The 17,042-nt window shown below is 41.2% G+C and overlaps 1 protein-coding gene across 1 annotated transcript in view; it reads right to left on the reverse strand.

The window, feature by feature from the left end:
• The window catches only part of ascc3 (activating signal cointegrator 1 complex subunit 3), a 202,833-nt gene that overhangs the window by 139,839 nt on the left and 45,952 nt on the right, over window positions 1-17,042 (reverse strand). The window contains exons 9-10 of the mRNA XM_080039406.1: window positions 2,069-2,272; window positions 187-327 (exon numbers count right to left, since the gene is read on the reverse strand). Of these exons, the coding sequence (XP_079895532.1) occupies window positions 187-327; window positions 2,069-2,272 (345 nt within the window). The remainder of the gene's footprint in view (window positions 1-186; window positions 328-2,068; window positions 2,273-17,042) is intronic.

Genomic DNA, 17,042 nt, shown 5'->3' on the forward strand with positions numbered 1-17,042 from the left:
GGGGATAAATGTCCCAATGCGATCCACTTGGGGGTGCTAGAGAATACTGTACATGTGTAGCAGAGGGTATTGGGAGGAGGAACTTTTTTTTTTTCGTCCAGCCCTTAGTTAGATCTTTTATTTATTGACATTGCATAGAACTTGAGGTGTGTGTGTGTGTGTGTGTGTGTGTGTGTGTGTGCGTACCTGTGTTCGTAGGATCTCCCCTTTGGAGAGCTGCATGTCTCCAGTCAGTTCTTTTACGCTGATGCCCAGTGGCTCCAGACGCTTACTGAAGTATTTAGTCATCTCAGCTGCCAGAGCCTTCATGGGAGCCACATACACTATCTAGAGAGACAGAGAGAGATTTTGAATTTGAATTGAGAGAGAGAGAGAGAGAGAGACAGAGACAAATTTTGAATTTGAATTGAGAGAGAGAGAGAGAGAGAGAGACAGAGAGAGAGACAGAGAGAGACATAGAGAGATTTTGAATTTGAATTGAGAGAGAGAGAGAGAGATTTTGAATTTAATTTGAATAGAGAGAGAGCGAAAGACAGAGGGAGGGAGAGAGAGAGAGAGAGAGAGAGAGAGAGACATAGAAGTACATAGGGGTAGGGCACACAAAGTGGTAGAGCGGGGAAGGTAGAAGACGGTGGCAGGGTAGAGTTAGACTGGAAGGACACTGTGTGTAGTGATAAATGAGAAAACACAGGCAGGATCATTTGTTCCCTGGCAACCAGCACAAATCACAATCTATAGAGAAATATGATGCCAGCCACTTGCATGGGTAAAGTTTAATGGTGATGTATGGAAAGTGTCTCATCGTCACTGGCTGGTACTGTGCATCAAAGTGTGTGCCTGTGCCTGTGCGTGCATGCGTGTGTGCCTTCATGAAAGAGAACAAAGCTTTTTGAATGTCTGAATTATTAATGTGTGTGTGTGTGTGTGTGTGTGTGTGTGTGTGTGTGTGTGTGTGTGTGTGTGTGTGTGTGTGTGTGTGTGTGTGTGTGTGTGTGTGTGTGTGTGTGTGTGTGTGTGTGTGTTAGGATTTGACACTTTTTGTGGGTTTATGAAGACATGAGTCAATATGTTTAGAATAAGCCAATCATCGTTGACTTTTGGGGCATTTATCTACAATAGCTACAAAAGCTACACAGCTGTCAAACATAGTAACCTAGCAAATACAGGTGCATTGTTATTCATTTATTTTATTTAAGTTATTAGTGTTATTTAGCATGTTAAGCCAATGCTTGAATGCTGTACGAAATATTTAGATAAATACTGGTACAGGTGAGGTTTGTGGTTAAACAATAAAACAGCCTGCACAAACCAAGCCATTTGGAGGAAACTAAAAGTAAATCCAGCTGTCCCTTGACATACAACTATCAGAAAGCTCCCCACCTAAACACTGTCTGAAATCTAAGCATCCAGAGCTCCAAGGAGCAGATCTTAATCTCTGCATGGGGTGTGTGGGGCTCTCAGCAAGGAGCATGCTTTATCTCTACTAAGCATATTGACAGACTCTCACTACACACATTGAGCACTTATTGTTGCAGACAGACATTCCTCAACATAACATAGACATTATTTTCAATTTAAACATGATTTTTGGCCTTACAGTGTAAGTCCAGTTTCTAAAAGAACCAGTGGCATAAGCGACCCCATATATGTAGAATCTAGATCTTTAGCTTCAAGGGATGTGTCTGTGTGTGTGTGTGTGTACTTGTGGCATCTTTGTGAGGACCAGCTTTTAACCATCCATGTGATGACATGTTGCCTGGTCCTCACTTCTTCAAAGACCTGTTTAAGGGTCAAGACTAGGTTATAAGGTTTGCGTTATAATTAGGTTTAGGTTAGGGTTAGCGATATGGTTGGGGTAAGGTAAGGGTGTGTGTGAGTGAGTGAGTGAGTGAGTGAGTGAGTGAGTGAGTGAGTGAGTGAGTGAGTGAGTGAGTGAGTGAGTGAGTGAGTGAGTGAGTGAGTGAGTGAGTGAGTGAGTGAGTGAGTGAGTGAGTGAGTGAGTGAGTGAGTGCGTGCGTGAGTGAGTGCATGTGTGCGTGAGTGAGTGCATGGGCGTGCCTGTGTGTACCTTGAAGTCGTCCTTCTTGATGACCCCCCCTGGTTGCACATGCTGGCGGATCTCGTGCAGCACAGCGAGCATGGCGATGTTGGTCTTTCCGGCCCCAGTGGGAGCACAGATCAGCAGGTTCTCGTTGGTGTTGTAGGCCGTCTCAAACACTATGGACTGGATCCTGTTCAGACGCTTCATGCCCTGGAACACCAGCTGACCAATCTGAGGACACATACAGACAGACAGGTTGGAACATCATTGCAAATGGTAACCATTTCATACTCAATGTGGGACAGCGCAATAGCACATCACAGTTAATCATATGTGGCACAGAGACGGTACACCTTGTGATATGACAGGAAATCTTGTTCTTGCAACTATATTTATTTATATATATATTAGGGCTGTCAAGCCATTAAAAAAATGTATCTAATTAATTACAGGCTCTGTGATTAATGAATCTAAATTAATCGCATACTTGTATGACACTTTTATGCCTGTTCATAAACAGCTGTATAGCCTACTACAGTTTGTTTCTCTCTCTCTCTCTCTCTCTCTCTCTCTCTCCGTCTCTCGTAACTTCTGTCTCCTCCCCTCAGCCAGGTTTCTACATGAAATAAAATTAGGAACTAGCGCAAAATTTTCTCAAAAAAACAAGCATGACTAAATGACGACTTTCCATCTCCCACAACAGACAGCGCTGCACTGCCACTATGCGCATAGCCTATGCCGATTAATTCACCATCGTCGTACTCATAGGCAAAAATATTGACACACACACACACACACACACACACACACACACACACACACACACACACACACACACAGGGCGGGTGTCCGTTTATGCGGGAGACGAGACAGCTAGCAAACAAAATTGAGACACACGGAGGAAGATTGAGAGATACTGTTTTGAACCTACATTGTTGCACCCACTAAATCAATAATGCACAGACACTGCGGAGAATAAAGTAAGATGTCTTCCTACCTTTATGCTTATTTGCCCGAAGCATCCCATAAACCGTCCATAGAGCCCTCGGCCCCTTTCCCCTGCTTCTCTCTTTACTTTTCTCCCTTTTACCCGTGCAGGCCGTGTCTGCAAGCTACAGGTGCAGCTGCGCACCACTTTTGCACCGGGTCAAAGGGCATTATAGAAGTGCGATTCATCTGCGTTAATTTTTTTTAATCGCGTTAATTTTTCTGTGATTAATTAATCTAAATTAACGCGTTAATTTGACAGCCCTAATATATATATATGACTCAAACATAGCTTAACCATGACCTGTGATACACTTCTTCAGTACACCGGCACCACTAGAAAAGACAAAATGTACCAGGTTTTACATTAAGGCTCATTGCATTTTTCTTAATGATTTTATAATAACATAAAAATATAAAAGGGGCATTGTCAATATTTTTGGAACGAAACAAAAATGGAGAGGAGTAACCAGTGTCATGGTAATTGTCAGTGAGTCAGTGACACAGCTCCACAACAGTATTGGTTGACCAGTTGCCCTTGACAACCAGATTTGGACTACTTTCAACTGTGCCACATTGGCAAGCGTATTTAGTTTGACCAAAACACAGTGAAGAAATGTCCTAGGCAGGGTGCTGCTGACATGAAATGTGTGATCAGTGACATGTGTCAGTGTGTAACGACACAGAAAGCGTTGCATCGAGAAGCGTGTGGGAGGAGAAAAAGTGTGTGGTCGGATCAGCTGTCAATCAAGCTGCCCTTGGTCTGCCTTCACTATGGCAACAGAGTGTGGGTGATGTCCCTCAATCTCTCACACACTGCCTCTGATAAGTAGAGACATGGCCGCCGTGAAGGACACACACAGACACATACTACAGGTGAATCATCTCCTTCCAACACAAGTCCGAGAAATAATGCTCATTGCCGATAGATCATAGATGGATAATTCAGGAAATACCATAAGAAGGGCCTTTCTATCTGAACTGCATGATTCAAACGCATCTTTATCAAATAATATGAAAAGAACAAACAAATAAATAATATGTAAAGTACTGCTGATGAGGACCCATCCAGTATGCAGAGTTATTGTCCAGAGAGGATGGCTCTGATATGCTTTCACATACAGAAATGGAATAGACCCATGGTCTAAAAAAACCAATATATACATATGTATACACTAAAGACAAACGCTACTTATAATAAAGCCAGGTAAAAGTGAATTTCAGAGGCCAATGTAGTAAATAAGTTGCAGTGGAATCTCATACTATAGAGGTCACTGTGGTTCCAGGTGTGTTTTTATACCTCTACCTAGTTTATTCCTATCATTTCAGCCACTCTCTTGCTTTCTCTGCGTTCCACTTCTTATCTCTCCCAGTAATGCTGGTTAAGGATGCCTTAAGCTTAGACAGCAGTATTACTTATTCAAAGATTCATTAGAAGTATGTCATCACTTTCCCTCTTCCCTCTTTCGATGCGCTCCAACACTCAGAGAAAGAAATAATGAAAGAGTGTGCGAGTCAGGCGAGGATATGCCTGGTGCTGTTCACAGCTTGGCCCCTGTAGCTGGGTAAGGAAGGAACAGGTAAATAATGCATCAAAGAGCCCACTTCATCAGAGTCCACTTAAGGTGGAATGAGTTTAAAGGGCAGCTGTGCTCTCAGCTGGGCACACTGATGTACAACATGGCTGTGTTGTGTTGCAAATAGACATATACCCTGCGTTCCAATCCCCTTACTTCCATATTATTTAGTATGACGGAAAAAGATTTAGGATGTCCCCCAATACATGCAAGTCAATTGTAGTATGCTGAAAATACATGAATGCCCCACTAACTCCAATAGCATTTTGGAGTATTCGTCTTTATTCTTGTCATTTCTCGACATAATAAAAACAAATCTTCCTTATCTGATTTGTTTTCCTCTCCTGTGGCCCTAAAACTCTTCTATACTTTAGTATGTAGTGTAGTGTAGTAAAAAGAAAAAGTATTTGATTTGGAACGCAGGGATAGTAATAACAACAGTATATTGTTATTCCTTACTTTTATATTCATATCCAGGACAGATTTGCACCCATCAAGTGTGTCACCACTTTTTCAAGACATTGCAACTGTGCTTCATGTAAATGTGTCGTTGTTATAGTTGACCCTTCTGAAATGTGGATCACCAGGAAGGAGAACAAGTTGTATACACTCTATGTATTGGTGCGATGTGTTCTTGGCAATATGATACCAAAGCAATTGCACTTGTTCAACTTTCACAGGAATTAGTATTTTTTTCATTATCCACTCCGCTCACTAGCCCTACTGAACAATGATGCAAACAAACTATTCATTTGTTAAGGGAAAAATAACTCCCACGATCCAATGGCATTTTTTCTTTAAGCACATAATTACTCTTAAGAAAAAAAAACTCATGAAACTACTTAAATCACAATATTGTTAAACAAGAAGTCTTTATTATCCTTAACTGTTATGGTACAATGGAAATATCTTCATTCAGGTCAGCCTTTCTGCTCTAGAACAGTGGGGTGAGACTCGGTCTTATGACGGTCTGATAGAAGTGTATAATGTCTAAGGCCTTTATAAATATAAATCAACTCTGTGTGGCCATACCACTTTGAAATATATCAGTTACACATGGAGCCAGTAGCTAAGTCACAATGGCAGGATTCGGGATGTTTACATGCATTTACAATTAAAATGATTCCAAATTGGGGTCCTTTGTCATGTAATAAATAGCAATTCCCCATTGTGCAGAAAAATGTATTTAAATTAGTTGTGAGCAGGACAGAAATGACTCACTGGGATTGTGTGGCTGATATATTAAAAAAGAGGAAAGTGATGTTGTATGCGCCATGCTCCCAATAGGAGACTCATGACTGGAGTGGTATTTGGAAACTTAACTAGACTATAAGTAGGTGAGATGCCATGCATAAGGTTAGTCTTGAGCCCTGGTTTTCTTTGATCTGTTTATGTGTGATTGATGCCACAATACGTTTTATTCCTTGAAGTATTTGGAGCTTTGTGTACCAGCTGCAAACAGAAATCAACCCAGTGTGAACAAAGGTCCAGCTCACCCGTTTGAACTTTTTGAGTGTAAGAATTTAAATGTAATGTATAGAAAAAAATACCTGCCAAAATATTATGTTAATGTTCCTTCTATGTTCAAACTGATTTTGCTTTTGAGGTCAAATAAGCCAAAAGTTATTGCTAAAACAGGTTCCTTTCTAAAAAGAAATGTTGTTATGATTTGATTGCTGTGCTGTGCTCCATGCCATGTGCTATGGCTGAGAGCCGTGAACAAATAAATGAATGAATGAATGAATGAATGAATGAAAAAATGCTAAATGAAGCGTACTCTCTAACTCCACATACACTGCCGCCACAAACAGCACATTGCCTATGACTAAACAAGTTAAGGTACAGTTTGGATGTTACTGAAGCACATGGTCTTCATAATGACTGCAATGCTTCTTCAACCCTTCTATGAACATAGTGGTGACTTCAGGCTCCTCCTGTCTACTAAATTATTTCCCCCTAGGCCAAGTCAACGGAGCTCCTACTTATAAATATTCATTTTTGAAATCATGGACCACTGAGCTCCATCCTATTTTTTGCAAGGCTTGTGCACACTCATTCCTGTGTCTCTGTGGTGACCACAGAGGCACAACAATCAACTTTAGCAGGCCTGGCCTCCTCATTTTGATTTATCGACTTTGTCTGCCTGTAACACAAAGCCAGTGTCCCCACACTCCTTAAACATGCTAATTTATGCAAATGTTATGCCTACACCCAGTATTCACCTTGGAGGTAAAGAAGCATCCATGTTCTAAATAGAAAAATGGTGCCATCATTTAATGATCTTTGGAAAATCTTCAGTGCTCTTTTAGTTTCTCCTTAAAACCTCTCTGGCTTCATTGTTATGGTAATGTATGCAAGCGCATCTTCCAATCGCAGATCCAGCTGTGCCTGCTCAAACTCGTCTCCAGGGTGTGATGCCAGTGTTGTTATCCAAACGGCAATGGACATTTTGCAGCAGTTAACATATAGGACCAAATCTTGCTTTGCCCAAACTTTTGCTTATCACGAAAAAACTAGCAGCCAGACAGTCTGTTAGTAAAAACTGTTTCTATTTCTGTCCAGATTTCCAGGGTTGTCAATGAGCTCTTCCACTACATGATGCAGGTATAAGAGGGACTCGTTATTTTCAGTATTCTTTGGGAACGAAAAAATAATAATTTGTCTATGTATTTAGAATATCAAATGGCAATGTATTCATATTACATATGATGTGAATCAAATGGGGGGGGGATCAAGGGGATTATCATGCAGTAAGACCTGTATGTGTTTAAAAGCTTGAAGAGTTCAGATAATCTGCAGTACAATGAGCAAATCCTGTAGCGTTTCTTAACATGTCTTCTTCTCTTTTTGCAGTTTAAAAAATTATAAATGAAAAAGAGTTAATAATAACTATAAGAGAGAAAGAAAACCTATCTTTCAAACCAATAGAGTTAATAGCAAGTAGCAATAAAACTAAAGTCACCAAAAACCAGCACTCTGTGTGTGTGTGTGTGTGTGTGTGTGTGTGTGTGTGTGTGTGTGTGTGTGTGTGTGTGTGTGTGTGTGTGTGTGTGTGTGTGTGTGTGTGTGTGTGTGTGTGTGTGTGTGTGTGTGTGTGTGTGTGTGTGTGTGTGTGTGTGTGTGTGTGTGTGTGTGTGTGGTGTGGTGTGGTGTGGTGTGTGGTGCGTGCGTGCGTGCGTGTAGTCTCTATGGTTCCATCCGATCGATAAAGGGTCTGTTTGATTTTCACCCACAATCCCAAAAATGTTTAGTTCCAATCAGCTTTACAACCAGTAAAGAGAAGCAACTCAAAACACCGCTCTAGGTCTGACCTCAGATCACCAGGTCAGATTTAAGTCATGTAAAGCTATTTCTGGGCCTTTATGCAATCAGGTTGATACTACATCACACAGCTGGTCATTCAGTCAGTGACTAGATCTTTCTAGTCACCATCACATTAAAAGGAAACAGTTCAACATTTGAAGCTTTTTGCCTTACTCCCCGGCTCAAGAAATGGCGACAGAAACCGTTCCTGTCTGCTTGTGGGGATTATCGAGTTATGTTGCGCTTTAAATTTCTAAACGTCCTGTCAAATTAGAATCCTTTATAGAAAAACAAGGCCTGTTTTGAGCCAGAGAGTCAAATTGGCATTACCTGGCAAGATGCCAAGTTTATTAAAGTTGACAGACAGGGTTGACACTTCTCCCCTCGGATACAGCATTAACCCTGCGTTCAGAATCGCATACTTTCTACTATTTAGTATGGTAGAAAAAAGTTTTAGGATGTCCCGATTCTTGTGGCCAGATTTAGGATGGTTAGAAGTACCCGTATGTCTACTACATCCGGCCAAGATTGTTAGTGTTGAAAACAGCATCATATTTGGCCGATTCTGACCCATAATCCAGTGTGCATGTGAAGTGACGTCACATCAACGGAGCCTCCATGTGAAAACAAACGGGGATGCGACAGATATAAAAGCAAGAGACAAGATCAAGGCGCGATGTTATGATGAAATAAATAAGTAAAAGTATGTCCCAATAGTATGCCTGCCTACTGCATCCTAACTAGATTATTTTTATCGTCGGATGTAGTAAGTAGAATAGAAAAAAGAAGAATGTGCGAATCGGAACGCAGGATAAGCGTAGGCCGCCAGTAGCTTTGTCTTTGTTACAATCAGATTTCTGAATCCATTCACCACAACCCACTGACAAAAAAACGGACCAGTTATGACAACCAACTTGCTCCTTTATTGCAAATCAATCCTCATCCCTTCAGTCCCCAATGTTGTTGTGCTACACAATCAACCCAAAGCATCCCCTTGTTTAGACCAGGGCCCCCAGCACTTATATAACAGTGGAGCAGAAAGCAATGCAGAGCCCAGTTGGCCAATATAGGACCATACACATCTGTGGTCAATCTTTTCAGCAGCAGGGTTAAATAAAGTTTTGGGATGAGAGCAGCTGGTAAGAGTCTGGGGGAAGAAGACATTTCTAAAAAGCCAGCTGGCTAGGAGCAGGACCCTGCATCGCTAAAAAAAACATGTTAGAAAGACGCTAAGTCAATGAGCGATCTCTGGCTGTGCATCAAAAGATATAAACTAACTAAATGTTATACTGATAGTAAAGTGAGGGATTTAGCGGTGTATGCTGTCTCTATAAAGTGTAAGCAGTACATACTACTGTGCATAAGGAGCCCCTCAGACCATCTTGGGCCCAACGCTGAGTGGGATGGAAGCTGACAGGCTCATTAACACAGCGGATACACAGCCTACGGCCATATGGGCAAAACTGGGAGGACTGGGAATACCTTGCCAATCCACCAGCCACTTAAAAACACACTAATTGGGACACCAATGTTGTGCATATCCATAAGCCTTCCTGTCGGTAAAGATTTAATAGTGAAACTGATATGGCCAATATATGTGTGTATACACAAGAAGCAGCTACCAGGTTTTTTAAATTTTCTTATGGCTGCTATTTTTTGTGTTATTGTGTGTGTTTACTGTATGAGTCACTACATGAGCTGCTAAACTAATTAAATTCCCCTGTGCATCGGTAATGGGGAAGCTAAGAGATATAATTGTTGTCATTTTCAAGCCATCCTTTTAATTACTTTCTGGTTCCATTTCATTCCATTTGAATTGACAGCCTGATCAACTTTTAATTGCCAGTTTTTTTTATAAACAGCTTATCAGCCTGCTCCAAGCCTGCATGCAGAGTACTAAATGGCCTGGCCAAGCACCTCGACAAAACACACACTTTCAAACACACACACACTTTCAAACACACATACACACACACATACAGCCTCTCAAACACGCACCACAAATCCCAAGGCCAAACCTATAGGTCCACATGCATGCTGAGCACACACATGCACACGGAGCCTCAGTACCAGATGCATAGTGTGGAGTTTGACAGAGTGAGATGCGGATGCAGCAAACAGGAGGACTATTCATTTCCCTACAAAGCAGCAGCAGCAGCAGGAGGAAGAAGAGGGGGAGAGGGAGAGCTGGGAGTGGAGGGAGAGAGAGCAAAGAGTGAGGTAATCCATCACTTCATCCATAAACACCTGGGGCCTCATTTATAAAGCTTGCGGCGCACAAAAACCTTGCGTAGACAGACAGAAATGTGCGGGAAAATGTGCGGTGACAAACGTTGGTATTCATAAAAACATTCTTTGCGGAGAAGTGTGCGTATTCCCACGCCAACTTTCGACCATGCGTAGAGCTACCGCAAGGTTTTCCTGACTCGGGGAATCAGCGAAACTCAATGGCAACACCACGAAATAAAGCTCAGTCATCAGAAAAACCCAGACAAATGATGCTTGGCACCCAATATATTTAGTCAATAAAATGTATAAGCTTACCTATAGTTGCGAATATATGGCTACTGTAGTATATGGCATGCAGTTGTGATGTAGGTTGAATTACTTATCAAGTAGCCTAGGTCTACATGTTTTGGTTATTTTATAAATTGAATCTTATAGCGCTACTCTATAATAATATCCTATACGCCGGGAGGTGTTTCCGTGAGTGGCCAGCGGGAGAGCAAATTTTAAGAGGTGTGTAAAAAGTAGTTTTGTACAAAGTTAAGCCCAACAGATATTAATTAAAACTGTATATTTTGTTAGATAAAATCATGTTATGAATTTAGCAAATCATTACACGCATCTCTTTCCCATAACAATTCACCCTGGAATATTAAACTATAATCTGACGTTGTTGGAAATGTGTGGATCTCACGGGAGATAAACAATGCTCTCGAATAGACTATAGGCATTATTTCACTTGTCAAACCATTTTATATAGGCATATAGTAATACAGGTACGCTACTACGTGATATTGCATACAGCACAAAGGTGGGCGAAACTGCTTTACAAAGACTATAACGACTGTGCCAATCATGATATGTGATAAGCGCGCGCGTGTGCGTTTGTGTGCCAGTTACTGCAGCACATGCACGTCACAGGCTTTCTTCCTTCCCAGTCGCTTTCTTTGTGGGCGGTTGCCTCCCTTTTTTCCTCATGTCAGTCAAAATTCCGTGCTTATTAAGAGCGTCATCATATTCAGGAGCTATTTAGCATTCGCCATGTATGGTAGATTGTGGGATGAAACTGGGAGGTGAGGCGCAGCACATTTTTGGCTTTGTGCGGACGCAATGTTTTAGGATAGTTTCTATGCACACCGTTATAAAAGAGGCCCCTGGTGAAGAGCCATGGTATACCCTTATCAAATCAAATATATACTGCAGCCCATACAACATCTCAATTCATTTGACAACATCATGAAAATAACTAAGGTAAAGCAAAAAAATATAGGGGAGAACGGGGTAATGTGAGACACTTTTTACATTTGCTCCCCTCTAAGGGAGCTAAAATTATTTATCAGTCAAATGTACACATTTCCCATTAACCCATTGATGACTATGGCAATCTAGGATGCATGTCCTTAATGCCTGAGGGTTTTCTGAAAAAATACTACGAATTGTCAACGTCTACCAAAACCTTAATATCTAAGCCTGTGTAGCACATAGAAACATGAAATAAAATACATTTAAAGGTTAAGGTTCACAGGTTTTATTTAAACATGCTCCCTTAGCGCTTATAAACCAACACAGTTTTCTAAAAATCGTCAAAATTAGATGGGGGAGAAGAAAAAAAGAATAAACAATATAAAATATTTAAAAATAATGTGCTAAATGAGGTTATAATCCTGCTTCCTTTTAGCATGGATAGTAGTGACTGAGTGTGCAGTGGAGGGATAAAGATAGACAGATATAGGAAGGAGGAGATAGCTTTATTTTATTATTTAGTTCAATTATCACTGGCATGGGGGCGCCCTTAGCTCAGCCCCCCATGGGCCTCGGCCAGCAGCGGACCCGGGTTCGATTCCGGCCCGCGGTCGTTCTCTGCATGTCACTCCCCTCTCTGCCCCATTTCAACTCTGTCTCTACACAAATATATATATCACTGGCACCATAAATCCGACTTCCCTGTACAACTGGAACGCAGACTGACTCTCGCTGTCGGGAGCCGATCAGCTGGTCCAAACGGCTGTATACCACGGAGATGAAAACAAAAATGAAACTTAACTATCGCATTACGTCTAGTGATTTGCAGACCTCTCTTGCAGCATCTGGCACAGATGTGCATGGTTCCACAATAAGGAGAACACACAGTCAACATGGCTTTCATGGGAGGGTTGCTGAAGAAGCCTCTGCTCTCAAAAAAGAACAAAACTGCTTGTCACAACTTTGTTTTTACCTGCTCGATTTAAGCAATGCAGCTCAGGGTTCACACACTTTTGCAGATACAACGGTTGGCAAATAATTTGTTTTATCTCTTTTAACAATTGATTTCTGGAAAAGAAAAATTTTGAATTGATAAAAAAACATCTGTTATTTCATATAAAAAATACTGGTATTAATATAAATCACTAGACGTAATGTTTGGGTTGGCTTTTAACTGAAAAATCACTTTTTTTGTGGTGCTTGTGGATATTTTTGAAGGAAGTCCACTTCTAGGCAGATGTTCAGTCACTCTTAAAGCTCTCCATTTGTAGATGATCTGCCTCATGGTGGACCTATGGAGCTCAAACTTTTTTTAAATTAATGTATAGCTGTCCCCAGACAAATGTGCAGCATCACATCTCTCTTCCTGAGATCCTCTGAGATTGTTTTCCCTTTTAGCATGTCTGACCTGTATGGGTTCAGTTTGGTGAGCCTAAACTGACTTGGTGTTTTCTTTGTTTTACCTTGTGCCACCCAATTTCTTCCATAAAGATCTCTCATTACATTGGTCTATTTCATCAATCAGTTTGGCCCACCTGATTGTTTTTACCTGCTCGATTTAAGCAATGCAGCTCAGGGTTCACAAACTTTTGCAGATACAACAGTTAGCAAATAATTTGTTTTATCTCTTTTAACAATTGATTTCTGGAAAATAAAAATGTTGAATTGATAAACAAACATCTGTTATTTCATATAAAAAATACTGGTATTGATAAAAATGTATTAATAATGGTTAAACACAATAAAATTCCAAAATGCTCAAGGGGTTCACAAACTTTCAAACTGCACTGCATTTCAATTACACACTGATAGAAACAATGCACACACCTGTTTCCAGTGGTTAAAGACCTACTTCACCGGTGGTAATATGAAGGTGTATTGAACTCTGAGATCCTATGTAGTATAAATGTGATTTTTTTTTTTTTTTTTAAATCGGTTGATCCTAGCCTGAGAAAAGGCAGAAAGAGTGTTTTATGGTCTCACTGTCTATCATTTTTACATCACAATGGTAAAAATGTAGGGTTAGGATTAACAGGACAGCTGGGCCAAGGGAAGACTGAGGGAAGAAAAACCTCCTTAATTATATAATAATAGCGATTTTATAATGATAGAACGCCGGTTCCGTATGGGTGAAGTATTCCTTTAACGGAGATTCGATTGTTTTACGATGCGCTTACATTTGAGATTCCTGCCACTCCATCTGACGGTATTGTAAAAAAGTCTTGAACCCTTGATATTTTTCAAAGAAGCCTTGAAGAGACTCAGAGCTTGTGTTTAGCAAGTCTAAGCAAACACACACACACACAGAGCCACAGTTGTGTGCTGTGTGGGGGGGGGGGGGGGGGGGACCACATCAAAACTGGATTAGGAAATGCAATCAAGGTGGATTAATTATGGATGGAGAGCTGTTCACTTCTGCCTCATCTTTGCAGGCCCATGCTTCTATACACTGAGTGCTTCCTGCATTGGAAAGGAGAGGGAAAGCTGTCAACAGCACAGATAATCAAAGCATGGTGCAGTGAGTGATGCTGGAAGCTACTAGATAACAGTACCACCTTTTTCTAGCATCCATTTCCCCACATGTTAAAACACATCAACTTATAATGGTTGATTTGAGTCCCAGGGACACTTCGACATGTGGCGGGTAGGCGGGGAATCGAACCAATAGAAATCATGTTGAGAAAGCAATGTTTTAAAAGACTATCATTGCATTACCATTATAAAACCACAGGGATCACTACAATCCATCCACTCCTAAATCATTATAGGTGGAGTCAGTGATTCTGGAGAATACTTGTTGTCAAATCACCTTCCCCCCCCCCCCAAAGTCAGTGAATATCTCCTCAACATGAACTACCTGATCACGCTAACAAATATCTGGTGTTATTATAGCACAGCCTAGGCTCTGTAAACTGGTATGTAAACAAGGGGTGTGAAAACAAATTGGCCCATAGTTAGCAACATGCCCATTAACAGAGCCTATAGGCTGTGTATTAACACTGGATTTTTTTTCAGTGCACAGGTAGAGGGTATTCACTGATTTTTAGAGAAAGAGATTTGACAACAAGCATTCTCCATAATTGTTGATTCCACATTTAATTCTTAAAGGGCACACTATGCAACATTTTAATGAAACGTTAATTATAGAGTCACACAAAAATAATCCCTCTCAATGATCACTTCTGCCCTACTAGAATATGTGGTGGTGTGTTTATCTTCACAGTTATTGTATGGGAAATATTTTCTCGGCACACATTCGGCCTCCAAATACCAATTGAACATGAGTTAAATGCCAAAGCATACATGAGGCTACTTATCAAACAAGGGGAATGATAGAGGTGGAATAGCCTTTGTTTAATGAGCATTTAAATGCATTTTTCAATAAAGGAAGGAGGTAAAATAAACAAGAAAACACCACTCTTCTGGGGTGGTGTTTCAGTCATTAACCTCAATTGAAAAAGCCAGTGTAGAAGCTAATGATAATGACTGAATGAAAACTGTCTTTTTTTTTGTTAAAAAAGAAAAAGCTCAGAGCAGCACAGTGGTGAATATGTCTGTAATGATTTGCCCACACAAAGGCTGCAGTAGCCTTCACACAGCGTATTGTATTCTACATTACATGAAGAAAAATATATGTAGGTTGGTGAAAGAAAGTGGAGAATAAATACGGAATACAAAGTGGAGGACTGGACAGGTAAAGACAGTAAAACGTTATTAAAACACAAACCTAGACTTGAAATCCAGACCTGCCGCTGGCAAATTACATTTGCTGCGCCTGTTGGCCTGGACACTCTCCATTGAAGCTCATTAAATATGTCAGAAAATTCTGAGCTACGTTTCAATTGGTTCTTTCTTATAAGGGCGGGCCAGAGCCCTATGTATGGGGCTCTGGGGCGGACGTAACCGGATGACGACAGTGCTGTGCGTGCGCCGTCGAAGCCGTGCTAGTAAACAACAGAGATAGCTGCGGATATGTTGTTTGAGTTTGAGATAGCTTTGGCCTCGACACTTAACGATTTGGAAGACGGCACTCAAATCTTTCATTAGCCAGAAATAGGAATGTTCTGTTTTGCCAACCAACCACGGCAAAAGTTTAATTTACCAGTTACCCTTATTATTTGCTAAACAAACGGGGCCTTGTTCATTGCTCTGATTGGTCGTAGTGCTATCCAATTGCATGCAATGGTATTTGAAATGCACGCGTATGCCACCCCTTGAGTTGGGAAGGTCAATTGATAGTGGCCAGACCCTATATCGTTCTAGATGAGGTTCTGGATTTCCATGCTAACACAAACCATGTATCTCTGCTAGAACCACATTTTTACCAAAACCGAGCTCCACTCATAACTGCTGCTCCTCCTACTCCTGCTCTCTGTCTACAGAATGTTTCCCTGTGGTGATGTGATGTGTCATCTCTCACAAGGGGCCTCATTTATCAAACTTGCATGGAAACTGGTGCAGATCTTGGCGCAAATATCATCCTACGGCAGGTATCACGTGGGATTTATCAAACTGTCGTACCTCGCCAATCTCAGCGTAAATAAATGCGGCGGCTGAAAACAATCGTAATTTGAATATCATGCCCCATATATTTTCTCAGTTTAGAGGCCTTGTCCACAGGTTTTACGACATGGATCTCGGTCTGAGCAAACACTCTGCATTAGTATGATTTGCTAACAATTGTCCGACAAAGTCATCGGCTACCCGGCACTGCAAGTCCATGCTGTTCACAAACTTGCGTACACGAGGTGAGAGCTGGCGTGAGATTTGAGCTAGCCTACACTCACGTCCAAATTGATAAATGCCGAGGTTTGCCTTGAAATGTGCGTACACCCACTTTTCTGGTCTGCGCATGGTTGATAAATGAGGCCCAATGTGTTTGAGGATATCCCTATCCATTAGTAAAGTTCACAGGATGTGCAATTGGTCAAGGGTTCATTTGAGATCCACTGTCCATTCTGCAGTCAGTATTATAAAGGTACATCAGCAATGCAGTGTAGAAGTGTACATTTCCCTCTGTGTTTGGTCCATCAGTACTAACTAAAGAGTGATACTTACTCTCACTCACAACATATTTATTCGGCTAAATTAGGAAAGCTTTTACCACGGTGGCAGGTGCAGGACGCCTAGACCCCTGATTCATTAGTTTAAAAAGCACCCTAATAAATTCCCCCACTTTGAATGTTTCACAGAGCTATTAAAAGGCATAGCACAGCCCCTGTTTTGCCATTACAGCATTCAATAAATGACAATGGGCACTCAGTGTAAACGGGGAAGAGGAGTGGTGGTGTCAGACTGTTTCAAAAGCCCTTTTCCCTAACAGCAACGTAAAGACTTATTAGGCATTGTGTTGTCGGCGCTTCAAGCAGGAGCCGGGAGCACTTTGTTTCTAAGAGTTGCCCGGGCTTAAGTTAATGAATAGAGCCGCTGCTTTTGACTGAGGCTAATTCACATCGCTCAGCACAAGCGCTTCCATATCAATCTATATCACTTACACAGGGACATAAGAGAATGGAGGATAAACAGCTGCTGGTGAGCTAGGAAGGGAGAGCGTGAGGGAGAAAAAACAGAAGAACCTTTTGGGGCGTAAGAGAATACAAAGATGATGGGGGAAATTATTTTAGTTTCAGTCTTCAAGGAGATTCTAAGGCAGTAGGGGAGAACGG

This window comes from Ammodytes marinus (genome assembly GCF_949987685.1).
Source record: "Ammodytes marinus genome assembly, chromosome: 13".
NCBI lineage: Eukaryota > Metazoa > Chordata > Actinopteri > Uranoscopiformes > Ammodytidae > Ammodytes > Ammodytes marinus.